General features: G+C 47.2%; 1 protein-coding gene across 6 annotated transcripts in view; it reads right to left on the reverse strand.

Annotated features, from left to right (window-relative positions):
- Positions 1–350: 350 nt before the first annotated feature.
- NFE2L1 (NFE2 like bZIP transcription factor 1) overlaps positions 351–14,004 on the reverse strand; it is a 32,428-nt gene continuing 18,774 nt past the window's right edge. For 3 of the 6 annotated variants that reach the window (XM_079949521.1, XM_079949522.1, XM_079949523.1), the window contains exons 4-7: positions 5,486–5,701; positions 3,458–3,547; positions 2,885–3,046; positions 351–1,797 (exon numbers count right to left, since the gene is read on the reverse strand). In XM_079949521.1, coding sequence (XP_079805647.1) covers positions 478–1,797; positions 2,885–3,046; positions 3,458–3,547; positions 5,486–5,701 — 1,788 coding nt within the window. In that variant the 3' untranslated portion in view covers positions 351–477. Of the gene's footprint in view, positions 1,798–2,884; positions 3,047–3,457; positions 3,548–5,485; positions 5,702–5,858; positions 6,091–7,885; positions 8,147–14,004 lie in introns of those variants that run through there. The other 3 variants (XM_079949526.1, XM_079949525.1, XM_079949524.1) reach the window with 3 other exon arrangements.

Raw genomic sequence — 14,004 nt, forward strand, 5'->3', positions numbered from 1 at the left:
CAAATCGCGCACAACTGAGGCCAAAACTGGTTCGAGAAAAACAAAACCAGCCATCTGAAATATCGAAGTTTGAAGGCGGGGGGGACTTTAAGCCTGCTCAGTCTGTTCACTTAACCTTTTTTTCCTTAAAAAAAAATCCAGCTTTAACAATTCAGATTTTCTATCCTCTGCCAAGACTCACCCCCCTCCCCACACACATTATGCCAGCTTGTCCCCCCTCCCTCAACGTTCAATAATGGGTTCCTGGCTGCTGGGGGCACAGGTCTTTCCCTACATGCTTTGCCATTCTGCCTCTCAAGACTTGTAGGCCCCCGCCCAGCAGTCTGTTCCTATACACTGACTGGCAGCTATCATGGTTTGAGAAGATATATTGGATAAGAAGGCGTGAAAGTTCCCTCAAATTCTTCAGGGCTCAGCCCTTTCTCCAGGATGCAGTTTCTGCAAGTTTTGCACTCTCCTGCCAACATTCATCACCTCTCACTTCCTCCTGTCTTTCTGTTTCCTCTCTTGACGTCTGCCCTGCTGGTCAGCCAAGGAGCGTGGTATTAGGATAACACTACCATTACTGGCGTACTGTAGGGCATACTGATTCGGGGAGTAGGGCTGGCCATTCTCATCACGCAGGCGGCCAAATACCTCCTGATAGAGGTTCTGTACCTTTTGCTTCATCTGGCGAATGGACCTGAGAAACTCCACCTTCTCCCTGAGCAGCTTTGACTTGTCTCTCTGCAAATCCTCTACATCCCGTTCCAAGTTGAGGATAGTGTCCAGCTTTCTCTTACGACAGTTCTGGGCAGCCATCTTGTTCTTGCCCCGTCTCCGGATGTCCCGGATTAAGCTCAGCTGGGCCTCACTCAGTTGGTACTTGGACAGGAGTTCATTGAATTCTTCTACAGGCAAGTTGATGATCTTCTCGTTGGGGAAAGGGATCTTCATGGCTCGGGCCCGGTGCTCATCTCGGCTCATCTGCTTATCCAAGAAGTCTGCCTGTTTATCCTTGGCACTCTTCTTCCCCATGGTGGCTGGCTGGGGCTCGTCAGTGTCTAAGGTCCTGGGGGCCATGTTGTAGGTATGATTGTGACCTACATGCTCCAGATAAGGCAGATATTGCAGCTGAGAAGGGTTCTGGTAGCTCATACGACAAAACTTGCTGTACTCTGGCTGGTACCCAACTGCCCCTTCTGCATCTTCAACGTCCACATTTTCAGAGTCCGAGTTGTAGCCCACAGCACCTTCCTCAGAAAAGGAGGAGGAAGCTGAAGATGATGATGATGACGATGCTTCTGAGCTGCTGAGAGAAGCAGGGCTGTGGCTTGAGTCCAAGGAGAGCCCCGAGTCTGAATCAAATTCTTCCTCCAGGCGGGAAGCCTGCACTGGGTTGAAGCCTTCTTCAGTGGCCAAGTCCATCAAGCTAATCTCATCTAGCATGGCTTCATCAAGGAGTCCCCCAAGAGGATCTGGCAGCTCAGGCCCAGATGTTTCGTTTACAGTGCCATTTAACTGGGGAGGGAAGAAGATCCCACTCAGGTTGGTAGAGCCAAATGTGGTGTTGAAGCCAGTGGAGTTGTCAGGAACCAGCTGCAACAAAGCTGAGCTGCCAGCTACTGAGAGGCTCTCCATCTCAGAGCTGAACAAGGAAGCAAAGTCTTGTGTACAGCTGCCCAGTGACGCCTGATGCAGGCTGACATTCTGGTTGATTGGGGTGGATGGAGCAAGGCTGTAGTTGGCATTCAGAATGTCTCCACCTGTGCTATCGTACAGGGTCCCTGCAGCTGCTGTGCTGTTCACCTCCATACCCTGAAAAGGGGAAAGATAAACTTTTCAGACTCTAGGTGTCTCTATTTTCCTCCTAGAACACAACTTGAATAAACGGTTACACAAAACAAGTCCTCCAAAGAGGACCCTGTGAGAGAGCAAAGAAAACCAAAGACCCAATCATTCAGAAGTTTTAAGTACGTTAGCATGAAGGGAACTCACTTCCCTTCCACTTGCACATGTGGAGAACTGGGACACGGGTCTCTGTTTGCAACAAATCAGGAACTTGCATAACAATGCAGCATGCTTGCTAGCAACTGTGCCCTATCTACCAAGAAAGCCAAAGCCAGGTCTGCATCCTGCCTTACTCAATACTCCTCTGTAGCTACCTAGTTATTGGCGTCGGTCCAGGAGGGGGGCGGAAATGGCTCCTATCTGAGACACGCCACTGATAAATCTTTTTGTCTAGTATAGGAAGCAGATAGCAGACAAACATTCAGAAACTGACTGCTCTTAGACAAAATCAGGCCAGAGGATGACTCCAGAGGTGAAAAAACCAGGGTCGGGAGCAGTGGCTGTGCAATTTGTGGAGGATTTTTTAAAAAATAAAATCAATACCTGGTATGTAGAGAGGCAAAACATTTCCCCAGCAAGGATAATGAATAGGCTGCATGCATCCTGTGACAGGGATGCTATATTGTTTTAAGGGTGGGAAAGAACTGTCCCCAAGTTGTAGTGGCTTATTACGACCCTGAAGAGAGGGGTATCTTTTGTTTGGCCCTTCCCAGGGGACCTCTGCCCTGCTACGTTGCAGGCAGTCACTTGGTACAGTGTGTGCACTGCTTTTGACGACTCTTGAACTAGATGGTCACCTAACTCTGCAGCTCTGGTTTCCCATTTGCTGCAAATTCTTCTAGGCTCCTGCCTATTGTTATAGGAAAGATGTTTGCAGCAGCAGCAGAAAGATCATTCGTCTACAGAAGGAGAAATTCACAAAACAGATGTTAACAACCTTCACATTTGCCTGAAACCTAGCAAAACACTAAACAGTAGCATGGTACACCCACCTGAAGAGAAAGCAGAGGAGGACCTAGAAAAATAAACAAGGGTAGAAGCCAGCCTTCCTCACCTGCGTTTCCATTATAGACATGAGGTCCTGCCACTGCTGCTCCAGGTCGAAGGGCAACTCTGTCCCTGTTAGTAGGGGAGACAGAAGCCCGTCTGGCACAGTGGAAGGCCCGCTCTCACTCGGCAGAACTTCAGTTAGGCTGGGGGCATCTGCAGCTGGAAACTGAAAGCAAAACACCTTTCATTATGTGGCAGTGAAGCGTCATGTCAGCAACAAATCATTACTCCTGCTTCCTCTCTGCATGAACTTCTGATGCAGACTGTAACAGCCATCCCCCACTCCCAAGGTTCCCTGCAACCACAGTATTAGGGGCTTTAAAGCATTTGCAGGGGCAGGGAGGGGTGGCATTCTCGCCACTTCTTTCCTGCTAATCTACCTGGCCTTGTGCCTGGAACAAGAACAAGCTTTTCTCTTCATTTGGAAGAATTCACAGCCTCACAAGGTTATGGCAAGGGCATGAGATAAAGATTGTCCAAGTCCATTTTTTACACTGAATGCGTCTATAGAAATGCCATATGCTGTTACTACTAAGCAGTTAAATCTTCCCTTTCCCAAGGGCCATCATTGACCCACCTCCGAATTCTCCCCAAAGGGAAACGTGGCCTCCAGCAGCCTAAGGCACTCCTCCAAGGACAAGGCTGTCTGGTCCTCAACACCAGGCACCTGGAAGAGCAAATAATTCAAGTGTCATTTTACTGTAAGATCATCTATACCCGTGCCCTTCAACTTTTTCAGACCAACCTCCACCGGCAAGATACGACTAACTTTTTTTAAAAAGCCTGTACATTCTCCTATTCTGTGTGCCTCTTTTAAGAGATATCTGGAGGGTGGCAATGAGAAAATAGCCCTTTTCTGTCATCCTTCCAGCACCAGGCAGACATTTTTATTCCCCTTGACGTTTCAGCAGCATTAATAGTGGCTGTGTTTGTGTGTGCTTGTGTTTACACATTTTTATGTGGATGGGGTGGTTATTTTATGTTGCTGCTGATGTTGTAGATGCACATTATAGTGCATCTGCATTGCTTTTAAAAGTATTGTATTTTGTGTGTTACTGTCTATGTAATTCACACAAAGACTTCCTTTTCTTTTGGCTGTGTAAAGCAATCTATTAGCTGAATAATCTAAACTAACCTTTATCTTTCCTCCTCGCCCCACTCACTTTTATTCTTCTCTTGAACTTAGATAAATGTAATTAATGCTGAGGTGACACCCGTCTCAGACACAGACGAAACCCAGTGATGTAGTCCAATGCACAGCCTGGGACAGGGCTAAATGCTCAGAACCAGGTAGTCCTGACCAAGAGACAGTTTCCTAAAAACTCACCTCAACAACCAATAGCTACATGGTTGTCTATCTGGCACAGTTTCCAATACCACACCCAGTTCCCTGTCCCACAACCACCCCACTACTTATTCCAATGACACCCCTGAGTCTCTTCTCAAACACCCTGCATTCTGACAAAATTTCAAATGCTCAAGTCAAGAAACGGTTTATGTCACACAGTAAAATTTAATCAAATGCAAATTCTCTTGGTGCAGAATTAGATGCAGCCCCCAAGAAGGGAAGCCCTGCTTCCAGAGGATATTCTAACTGGGGTGAGTCTTTCCAGAGGCTGTCACCTACCCTGCATTCCTGCAGTCTTATAAGTGGGTACTGACTGAACTGAATCTGGAGATCTGATGTGCCCAGTAACAACTGTTCTCAAAGCCATCCAGGGTCAAGAGTTTATTAACTGGCTTTGATAGGATATCACAGTCCTACTCTGAAGACTCAGGATGGATTCACCAAATTAGAAAGAGATATAGACTAGGATGCCAAGCAAGAGCAACCCCAAGTAGAATCCTACTCACAAGATGCTCCTGCCATGTTGGGGGGAAACTCATGGTGATTCTACCTATTCCCCCTGCTGTCCCCTTTGCCCCCACAAAATTGGCTCCAGAGCAGTGTGTGAGGTGTTATAAAGAGAAATAAGGGGAAATGGCCTCCCCACAGCATCTGCTAGCAGGATTCTCTGATAAATCCTAGCCCCATTTGGAAGGAGGCTGGCTAGGACCAAACTAATGAGATTTATAGAGAGAGATTTAAAAATTCTTCCTAAATAACATACTCTTAACAGTTGCAACCAAAAATAAGACATGGGAGAAGGCCCAATTCTCACAGAACAGAGGTGAGAAGAAGCCAGGATGCTGAGAGAAGGATCAGAAGGTGGTGGTGTGAAGCCTAGGAAGAAGCAAGGGGTGCATGTTGAGGACTACCACAAAGCAACAGAGCACAGACCAAGGCCTTGAACCAAGCATGGAAAGGTAATGAATATCTATGCACTCAAACCCAACGCAAACGGAGAAGCAGCCCTGCCTGCTTCCTGGGCAGGATCAGGAACACTGAACATCAGTGTTTCAGAACTAATTCCCTTTTAAGAGTTGTGTCTGAACTTGAAAAGGGGAGGACATTTTCTAGCATCACAGCTATTTTCTTCCCAAGGCCTACCCAAGCATGCAGCAGATTTTCCTCTACTGAACAGCTACAAAGAACAATCCCAGGATGGTGGATGAGAAAACTGTCCTAGCCAACTAGGGAGTTGAGTTGTTGGGTTTTTTTTACCTGCGCAGGAAAGCTTTCCCCTGTCTCGCCATCCACTAGCAAGGCCCTGTCAGCGACATCGCCCCCTCTGCTCCTCCAGCCATCCCCACACTCCTCCCCATTATTTGGTTCTTTGTCCACTTCGTTCTCCTTCTGGCGGTGGCTGTAGTCAAAAATCTCACGCCCAGCTCCAAGGTCGATATCCTGTCTCCACAGGATGTCAATTAAATCAATGTCCTAAAAACAAAAGAAAAACAAGGGGGGGAGGACTTTAAAAACTCTTAATAAGGCTTCTTCCTTCCTTGCCGCCCTCTTTTCTCTGGAGGATGCCCTCCCCTGCAACTTCAGCCTCCCTTGTGACGTACTGCATCTGCCACCATTTGACCCCACTCACCTCCAAGTGCCGCCCTTCATTCTGAATGTGGTGCAGCCCCACCTTTCCTGCTCCTTTTCTGGACCATCCCTGATGTCTTGGGGCTCCAGATACCTTCCCCCCACCTACAGCCATTCTGCACTAGGAGCTGGCCAAGAGCGGCTCTGCAACGAGGCTGCTCCGGGGCACAGACCGGGAACTCCATGAACAGCAACAGAGCTGTCTCCTTGCCGCTGCCCATGCTACGCAGCAGTGCTCTCTCTGTCCAGGCAGCAGGGAGTCTGCAGCTTTAACCGCTCAGACGGCTGGCTGGCTGGCTGGCAGGGGGAGGGAGGGGAGGGGGGAGGGAAGGGAGGGCCAATTGTCATTCTGGATTGCTGCTCCATAGCGGGCTTGCATCAGCCTGTGGTGCCATTCTGGCTATTTGCATAAAGGGGTGGGGATTCTCTGCATTTTCAGCCACCTGATGCAACTCAAGAACCCGGCTTTGCCATGCGTGCTCTGCCTGGCCAGCTCCCTCTGCTCCAGACAGCAGAGCTGCCTACCTTAACCAGCCCTTCAAACTGAAAGCAAATTGCCCTGCTGAATGCATCCAAAACACACTGCCTTCTTCCAACTGCAAAGCAGTGATCAGCCCTCATCCAGACCAGACTCTAGACATGCTTCTCCTTTGGAATGCCATCTCCCTTCCCCCACAATATCCTGAAAATTCTTCCTCTGCAGGACAGGCCTCTCCCAAGGCTAAGCCACCCCCCACAGGCAGGCTATATTTATTCACGCACTGCAGGAGTGTGTTCCTTTCATCCAGGCCCAGCCCTAGAACTGCCAACCACACAGAGGTACCTCCCCACCCTGTGGCACAAGCGGTTGTTCTTTTTTGTTACAAGGCATATGCAGTTTTTTTAAGCGCCACTGTCAGCCAGCACTTCTGGCCCCACCCTCCACAAACCTATTTCCTAAGGAAAACAGATACCCACCCACCCCAAACTACTATTCTACTATGTACAGAGGTTACATATGGATCCAGAATTCAGGCTGCCAGAGACACTAATTTTTAAGTTGCTGTTTCTTTCTTCCAGACAAGAACTCAGCAGAGTAAAGTGCCCTCTTTTTCACAGCACTACCAAAAAGAAAACAGAAAAGTGTCGTGATTTCCCCTTACTCTCCGGCCCCCAATGTCAGAGCATAAGGTTGCTCTGTGTTGCAACACTATTCAGAATTTTCCTCCTGTCAATAACAGCTCTAACTTGAATATGCAAATTCTGGTATCACCTTCAATCACTGGTCAAATATTTCAGGACCTCCTTACAAATCAGTCTCTTCTGCAACTGCCAATCCTGTTCTGCTATGGACTCTCACTATCTCCACCCCAGCAGAATCAAATGCTCTTTCAGGGCCTAATTTGTCGGAGGCACTATTTGGATCACCTTTCCTCCCCCCCCCCCACTTCTTGAATTCACCCCAAATTAACTAAAACAAGTTTAGACAACCCTCTTCCCCATCTCACAAAATGGGTACCTTGACCAAACCCAACTTTGTTATTCTCCTGCAGTGTGCCCTTTAACACGAAAAACCCGTTCAAATTAAATAATACAATCTGGATGGATGCCTTGTCCAGTTACACACAGAAGATTTCTCAGGTCTTGGGGCGATCAGATGGTGTGGGCAAAAAGATATGCCAGCAAGGTACCTATCTCTGCCCCCCCCCACCTGCACCCTTCAGTAAACAGGCCAGGGTACCCATATGGGCCAAAGGCGTCTTTGGTCTGCACCCCCTCACCCTCATTTTGACCATCTGCTTCTTCCCAGATGTACCCCCCCATTCCAAGACTCCGCTCCCCCTCCCCCACTTCAGGACATTCATTTCTCACACAACCCATTTCCTCTTGTTCTCAGAGCCTCTCCCTCCTCAAGTCGATATAACACATCCTTTCCCCCCTACAGATTTATTAGCTCCAAGGTGCCTGGTGGGAAGAGATCTGGCCTGCTCTAGCCACAATCTAATAGCAGGCATGAAGGAGGGGCAAGAAAAGGGTTAAAAGGGATACCTTTCTCATGTCCCCAGCTGCCGCTCCCAGAGCTGTCCACCCAGATCATGGTCTATGTAGAGCGCAAATTCCGGGCAGGCAGAGCTGGGTGACCCAGGCAGGGTGCTGGACAGACATCTCTGGTTTCAGTTAACAGTTGCTCTTTTTTTCTTTTCTTTTTTGGCAGGCTTGCCAGCCGCCCCCCGAGTTGTTTAGAAGCCCCCCTCCTTTGCCAGCATGTGACCCACAGGTGCTGTGCTATCGCCAGCCCTCCTCCCTCCGCCCCAGCATGAGATCCAATCCTCAGCGCTCCTCCTCTTGTTGCTTAGAGGAGTTCCGGCGAATCCCCACCCCCTGCTCAATGCCCAGGCTGCAGATATGGAATCCCCACCCCATGTGCCGGGCTGAGGCTGCAGCGAGACTGAGACAACACCCCCCCACCACACACACCCGTTACCTAGGCTGCAGCCGGAGCCAATCCCCTCCCCCAGGTCACCGCGGAGGATGCAGAGGGAGCCAGGCTCCGCCCTGTGCTGGTTACCTAGGCTGCAGAAAGAACCAATCCCAGGCCTCAGGTCCCTGCTGAGGATGCAGAGGAAAGGGCTCCTCCTCGCACTCGTCACCTAGAATGCGAAGAGGAGAGCCAATTGCTGCTCCTCTCTTCCACCCCGCCCAGGTCGCCCTGGGAGCTGCAGCAATGTTTGGGCCTCTGTCTCCTTGAGAAGCTCCCACGCCAAGATGCCCCACCCAAGCCAGGCAGTGATGCTCGCAGCGGTTCGGGGAACACCAAAAAGAATAAAATGCCGACAACATTCCTTCGCTCTTGCATATCACCTACCAAAATCAGTCCTGCTAGGCAGCACCCTTGCCTAGAACGTTTTCCCCAGCCTGCTGGAGATTACCAAAAGTTCCCATTTCCGTATCAGCACAGATTTCATCCCCACCCCCACACTTTTGTTTTATAGCAGCACAGAAGCCCCTCAACTGCCAGAAAAGCTCTGCTGAAGCCCACTCTGGCTGCTGAAATTTTGCTGCACTACACTTCAAACTACGCAAAGCCCTAGGAATGAGCATTTACAAACATGGGGGGGGGGGTCCTATGGGTTCTTACACAGCAGCGTTAACAGACGCAGACAGAGTGCCAGGACAGAGGAGGGTCAGTGCGTCTTGCTGTTAACCAGAAGGCTGGTGGATTGAGCCCACCTGGCTGTGGCCAGGATTCCTGCATTGCAGGGAGTTGGACTAGATGCCCCTCGGGGTCCCTTCCAACTCTACAATGATTCTGTGATTCTACTACTACCACATCCACTCACACAGGCAATCAGCAGCATTCTACAAATAATAAAACACAAAATATTTATACAGCCCTTTCCATAGCCACTTCACATATGTTCCCCAATGCTAAAGCATTTGAGACTTTTAAACCTGTGATTCTAATATGCACTCTTATCTCAGGAAAAGTCCCATCTTCATCAGTTGTATTTACATGCATAGGATTTCACTGGTAGTTTAGAAAAGAAGATCAAGGGACATGACAGTAACTTTTTAAATTATTCAAAGGGTGGAGAAAACGAAGAGGAAATATTTTCTTCTACTGATGTAACAAAGAACTCAGTGAGTAGATTTTTAAAAATCACTTTATCGCAGAACACAATTTAAGGAATTCGCCACAACAAGAGTGGCTGGAGCAACCCAGTCAGATGGAAGGGATATTTATATTTATATTTATTATGTGCTGGCTACTGCTTTAGAAAGCTTTAAAAAGGGATTGGACAGGTTAATAGAAGATGGCCATTAATAAACCCAATAACCATGACAGTAAAATGGAACCTCTACATACAGAAGCAGCTGCTGAGGAAGAAACAGGGGAGACTTGTAGCCTCCCTGGAGGCTGCCATGGACCTTTACTGGTCTGATCCAACAGGGCTCCTTTTCTCTCAGAAATATTTATACCATCCCTTTGGATCAGCACAGTTACCAGTGGCTTCTATGTGTGTTTCCCCCCCACAAACAGTCCAGTCTAACCTTACCTGCCATTCTATTACTTACACATTTACATCCTATACAGTGAAATTAATAAGGTAGGATTCTGTCTACATTGTGTTCTGAAATGAGTTAAGACAGCAATGGGCTAAAGGTCAAAGATTCACAGCAAGTACTTGGAACAGAGCAGCATCTTAATGCCACAAAATATTATATATTATAGGCCATCCCAAGTTGCATGTTTCAATGCTCTCTTGTTGATTCTATCTTCTGTTAGCTGTGGAAGTTCTAACTGTTCAATCCAGCTTAACCTTGTGGTTTCAATTGTCTCCATTGTATTTTGCAGAATATAGTTCAAGTAGGAATTGAAAAATCCCAGGTCCTTTGAACATATATGATTTTTGATTTTTTACTGGCACATAGGAACTTAAGTCTGTAATCCTACATTCACTTATTCACTACATTCAGTGGGACTTACTTCTAAGTAGACATGTACAAAATTACACTGTAAATAGTTTATTACCCATCTCCTTCTTTAAGACAGAGGAGCTGACACTACAAACACATGTTCCACTTCCCCCATTCTACATTATAAATGACAAGAGTGAAAGCATATACCAAAATTACTTACAAAAACCTCATGACAGCTCTAACTAAAAGTAGTCAACATAGAGGCCAGACAGTCAGTCAACAATGTGTGCTCAGCTCACTGTGTAGTCAGAGCCTAGAGCCACTATGTGGGAATTTTTAAAACCCTGACCTCAAAATATATTGCCACCCATTTCCACCTAGACTTTTCCCAAACAAGCCTGCAATCACCAACAAGGTGGTTTGATTTAAATCAAGCCGATTTAAAATCAATGATTATTATTTCTTCATATAGTTCCTAAAGAATGGTACATATTTGATCATGAAACCATATTCATTTACAGTTTATGCTGCAATCCAAAGAGGAAGGGAACCAAAGGTGATTGAACTGCTTTAACTTGCACTCCCTCTGGAATTTTCTCTTTAAAAAAATACATAAAACTATTTCCCTGTCATTGGGAATAAAAGAAGGGGATTTAGAAGGAGTGATTTATGAAACATCCTGAGCTAGTTGAAATCTCTCCCAGGTTTGGGAACAGGTTGGGTGGCCAGGAAAGCTGGGAATTCTTCAAACCCAAACCTGATGTTGTGACAGGGGCTGGCTGGGCACTGAGGAGTGGTGGTTGGATACTGAGGAGTGGGCACCACAGGGAGAAGGGGGGTTAGAGACTAACGGAAGAAGGGAACAGTGATCTGGGGGAGCCTGTAACAGACAGGAGATGAGAATCAGGCAGGATAAGCTAGCTGCAGGATTAGAGAGTGAAGAACAGGTTGAGGAGGAGGGAGAGGCCAGGCTGGTGGAGAGTCAAGAGCATTGGTAGGCAAACTAAGGTGCATGGGCCAGATCAGGCCCAATTGCCTTCTGAATCTGGCCTGCAGATGGTCTGGGAATCGCTGCATGGATTACCAGCACATGCATTCTTTCCCTCTCCCTCACACGGCAGCTCCGGCGCTGGCGCCTCCTCCCTCCCTCCTCCTGGCTTCTCCCTGCCCTGCCTAGAGGAGGAAGGGGGCTGGGCTTCGTTGGTGCCAGGGTCAGCAGCGCTCGAGCAGCCACCATTTTAAGCAGCCCCTCTCTGGAGCCCTTTCGTGTGCTGCTCATCGTCCCTCCGCCGCCAGCCCCTGCCGCTCGCAAGACACAGGTAAGCAGCCACCAGGGCTCGTCCAGTACTGTGGAGAAGGGATGGGAGAGTCGGGGGGGGGCTTATAGTCTGGCCTCCCACAAGGTCTGAGGGACGGGGGACTGGCCCCCTGCTGAAAAAATTTGCTGACCCCTGGTCAAGGGCTTCCACACCTCCTTCTCTTGCCCCATCTCTCCTGCTCCACTGTCTCCCAGGACAAAGCAAGAATTGAAGAGGGAGGAGCAGAAGCAGGTTACATGCAGATGGGGAAGATACATAAGTTGAGGTCAGGGGCCAGGCCTCTGTCACTGCAACTGCCTCATCGGGTGCACACCTTGGAGTAGCTGAGCAATGTAGTACTGATAGACATGCCTTTTCCCTACTTGTAAGTGTACTTTTGACAATAAAGAGTTACCTCCTCACTCTGGACATTCCTTGCCTGACAGCCCCCTGGCAGGGCCAGGACACTGGGTGTTTCTGCAGAGATGAGGCTCCAACGTATTCTATGGTTCCTGTCTAAATAGAGTATTGTTTATTCTGTTTTGATTCTTACAACCATGTCCTGCATCTTGCATTGTATACATTTTGTAGCAAGGTTTGTAGGTTTTTCTTTAGCTATATGGGGAATGCCTTTAAAATATTCCCCTTTAGTGTTTGCTTACAACCAATAGCCATGAGAGTTTGTGAGGTTACACATAAAAATATAGGAATATGACCACTGGGTAAATTTGTTGTCTTATTTACAGCATTCCTCCTCTCTGCTTCGGCCCAACCTCACCCTCACAAAAACAAAGTAACAAAGATGGAAGTAAGGTTTGCTAGTTACTGGGTTATTTTCATTAGGTAAATAAATACCAAATACTTTGGTAGGCTGAATGCAAATATTCATACTTGATCAAATTGGATCTTCAGACATAGATATAGATATAGGCAAGCCCCAATGCTAGCAGGTAAAAATTAAATCAGTAGAAAGGCATACTATAGCGCTAACATGCAGATCAACCTAGTTGTTCTTTAAGATAAACTTCTAGTTGCTTAAAAAAATGATTATTTTTTAAAATCCACCCTGATCACCCTGGGAGCAGGCGGGAAAGGTTTATGGTTGAGTGTGATGAGAAATAAAAGCAGGTATTGGGGAAAGAAGATGAAGGAATGGCATCCTGCTATGTATATATCTAATTCAAAATGAACAGGGGAGGAAAGCAAGATGCAGAAAGAGCAGAGATAGATAGATAGATAGATAGATAGATAGATAGATAGATAACCATGAATAAAAAGTTGGCATTCAGTGGACTCCAAGGGTGCTGCATCCTAAGTCACCCCATTACAAAACTGAGGTCAAAGTATGACATCAAAAGCCAAAAACTGTATTGCATGCATTGCATCACAATTTCCGAAGAAAACTTTGGCAACTCTTTGATCTTCTACACCCCAGTTTGCCATCCATATATAAACACGTAATCACGATGAAGGTAAGCACAGGCGAACACCCAGTATGTGGGCAATAAACATGACAGCCTAAGAAAACTGACGATGTTATAAGACTCACCCCTTTTTAAAGTATGTTCTGTTGAAGCAGCATTTACTGCTTTAAATGGTGTTTGAAGAGCTCCAGGACTCTGGGGCCTAATCTCCAACAAAAGTTAGCTTTTTGGTAGCCATGTCAAGGCAAACAAGATTGGCCAGGAAACAGGGTGGTGGTGAACGATGGGCGATAGCATTTATAGTCAGGCTATTTCCCAAGGGTTCAGGCCAAACTAATGTGTATGGATCTAGTCCCAGTGCATTCATGTTGTAATTCCGGGAAAGACAAGCTTACTAAAAACAACAGCAACATACTCTGCTGCAGTTAAAAATAAACACAGCTCAAGCATTTTGTTCCATTAATTTGACAGGGCGGAACCTCTTCAAACCCTCCTAATCCTAAAGGTTGCAAAGGGTCCTACTTTCACACACGTGAGCCCAGGTTTAGGGGGCCCTGAGTACAAACAGAAGTGCGAGACTGGAGAATAGCTGCAGCTCCTCAAGGAAAGGGAGAAGTCGTGCTGGATGCAATAAGAAGTGGGCATAAAAGTGTCAGAGTTTGTGGGCAAGTTGTGTTTTTCAACCAGCCAGTTTTCTACAAACAGTCCTTAATTTCTTTTCAAGAAAGCAGAACAGCTCGAGCCTCCCTGCTCCCCAGCTTTCTGAGACTAAATGCCCATACCCTAGGTATGTCTGCCCCTGGACCATGTCTGTCCCAAACCTGTCATCTCCTACTGCCAATTCCTCTAGGGGCCACTTCTGCAAACCCATACTGAGGGGCCCTATTCCTGCTATCTTAACACACATGCATAAACATGTAACAAAATATCTGTGCACTTTAATCTTAAATTATTGTGCAATACTTGACTTTCCTATACAGAGCTGGTATCAATCTTTTTTTTGAGAGAGAGAAACAGACGTGTG

The sequence above is a fragment of the Podarcis cretensis genome (genome assembly GCF_951804945.1).
Source record: "Podarcis cretensis genome assembly, chromosome: 13".
In the NCBI taxonomy this organism is placed as follows: Eukaryota; Metazoa; Chordata; class Lepidosauria; order Squamata; family Lacertidae; genus Podarcis; species Podarcis cretensis.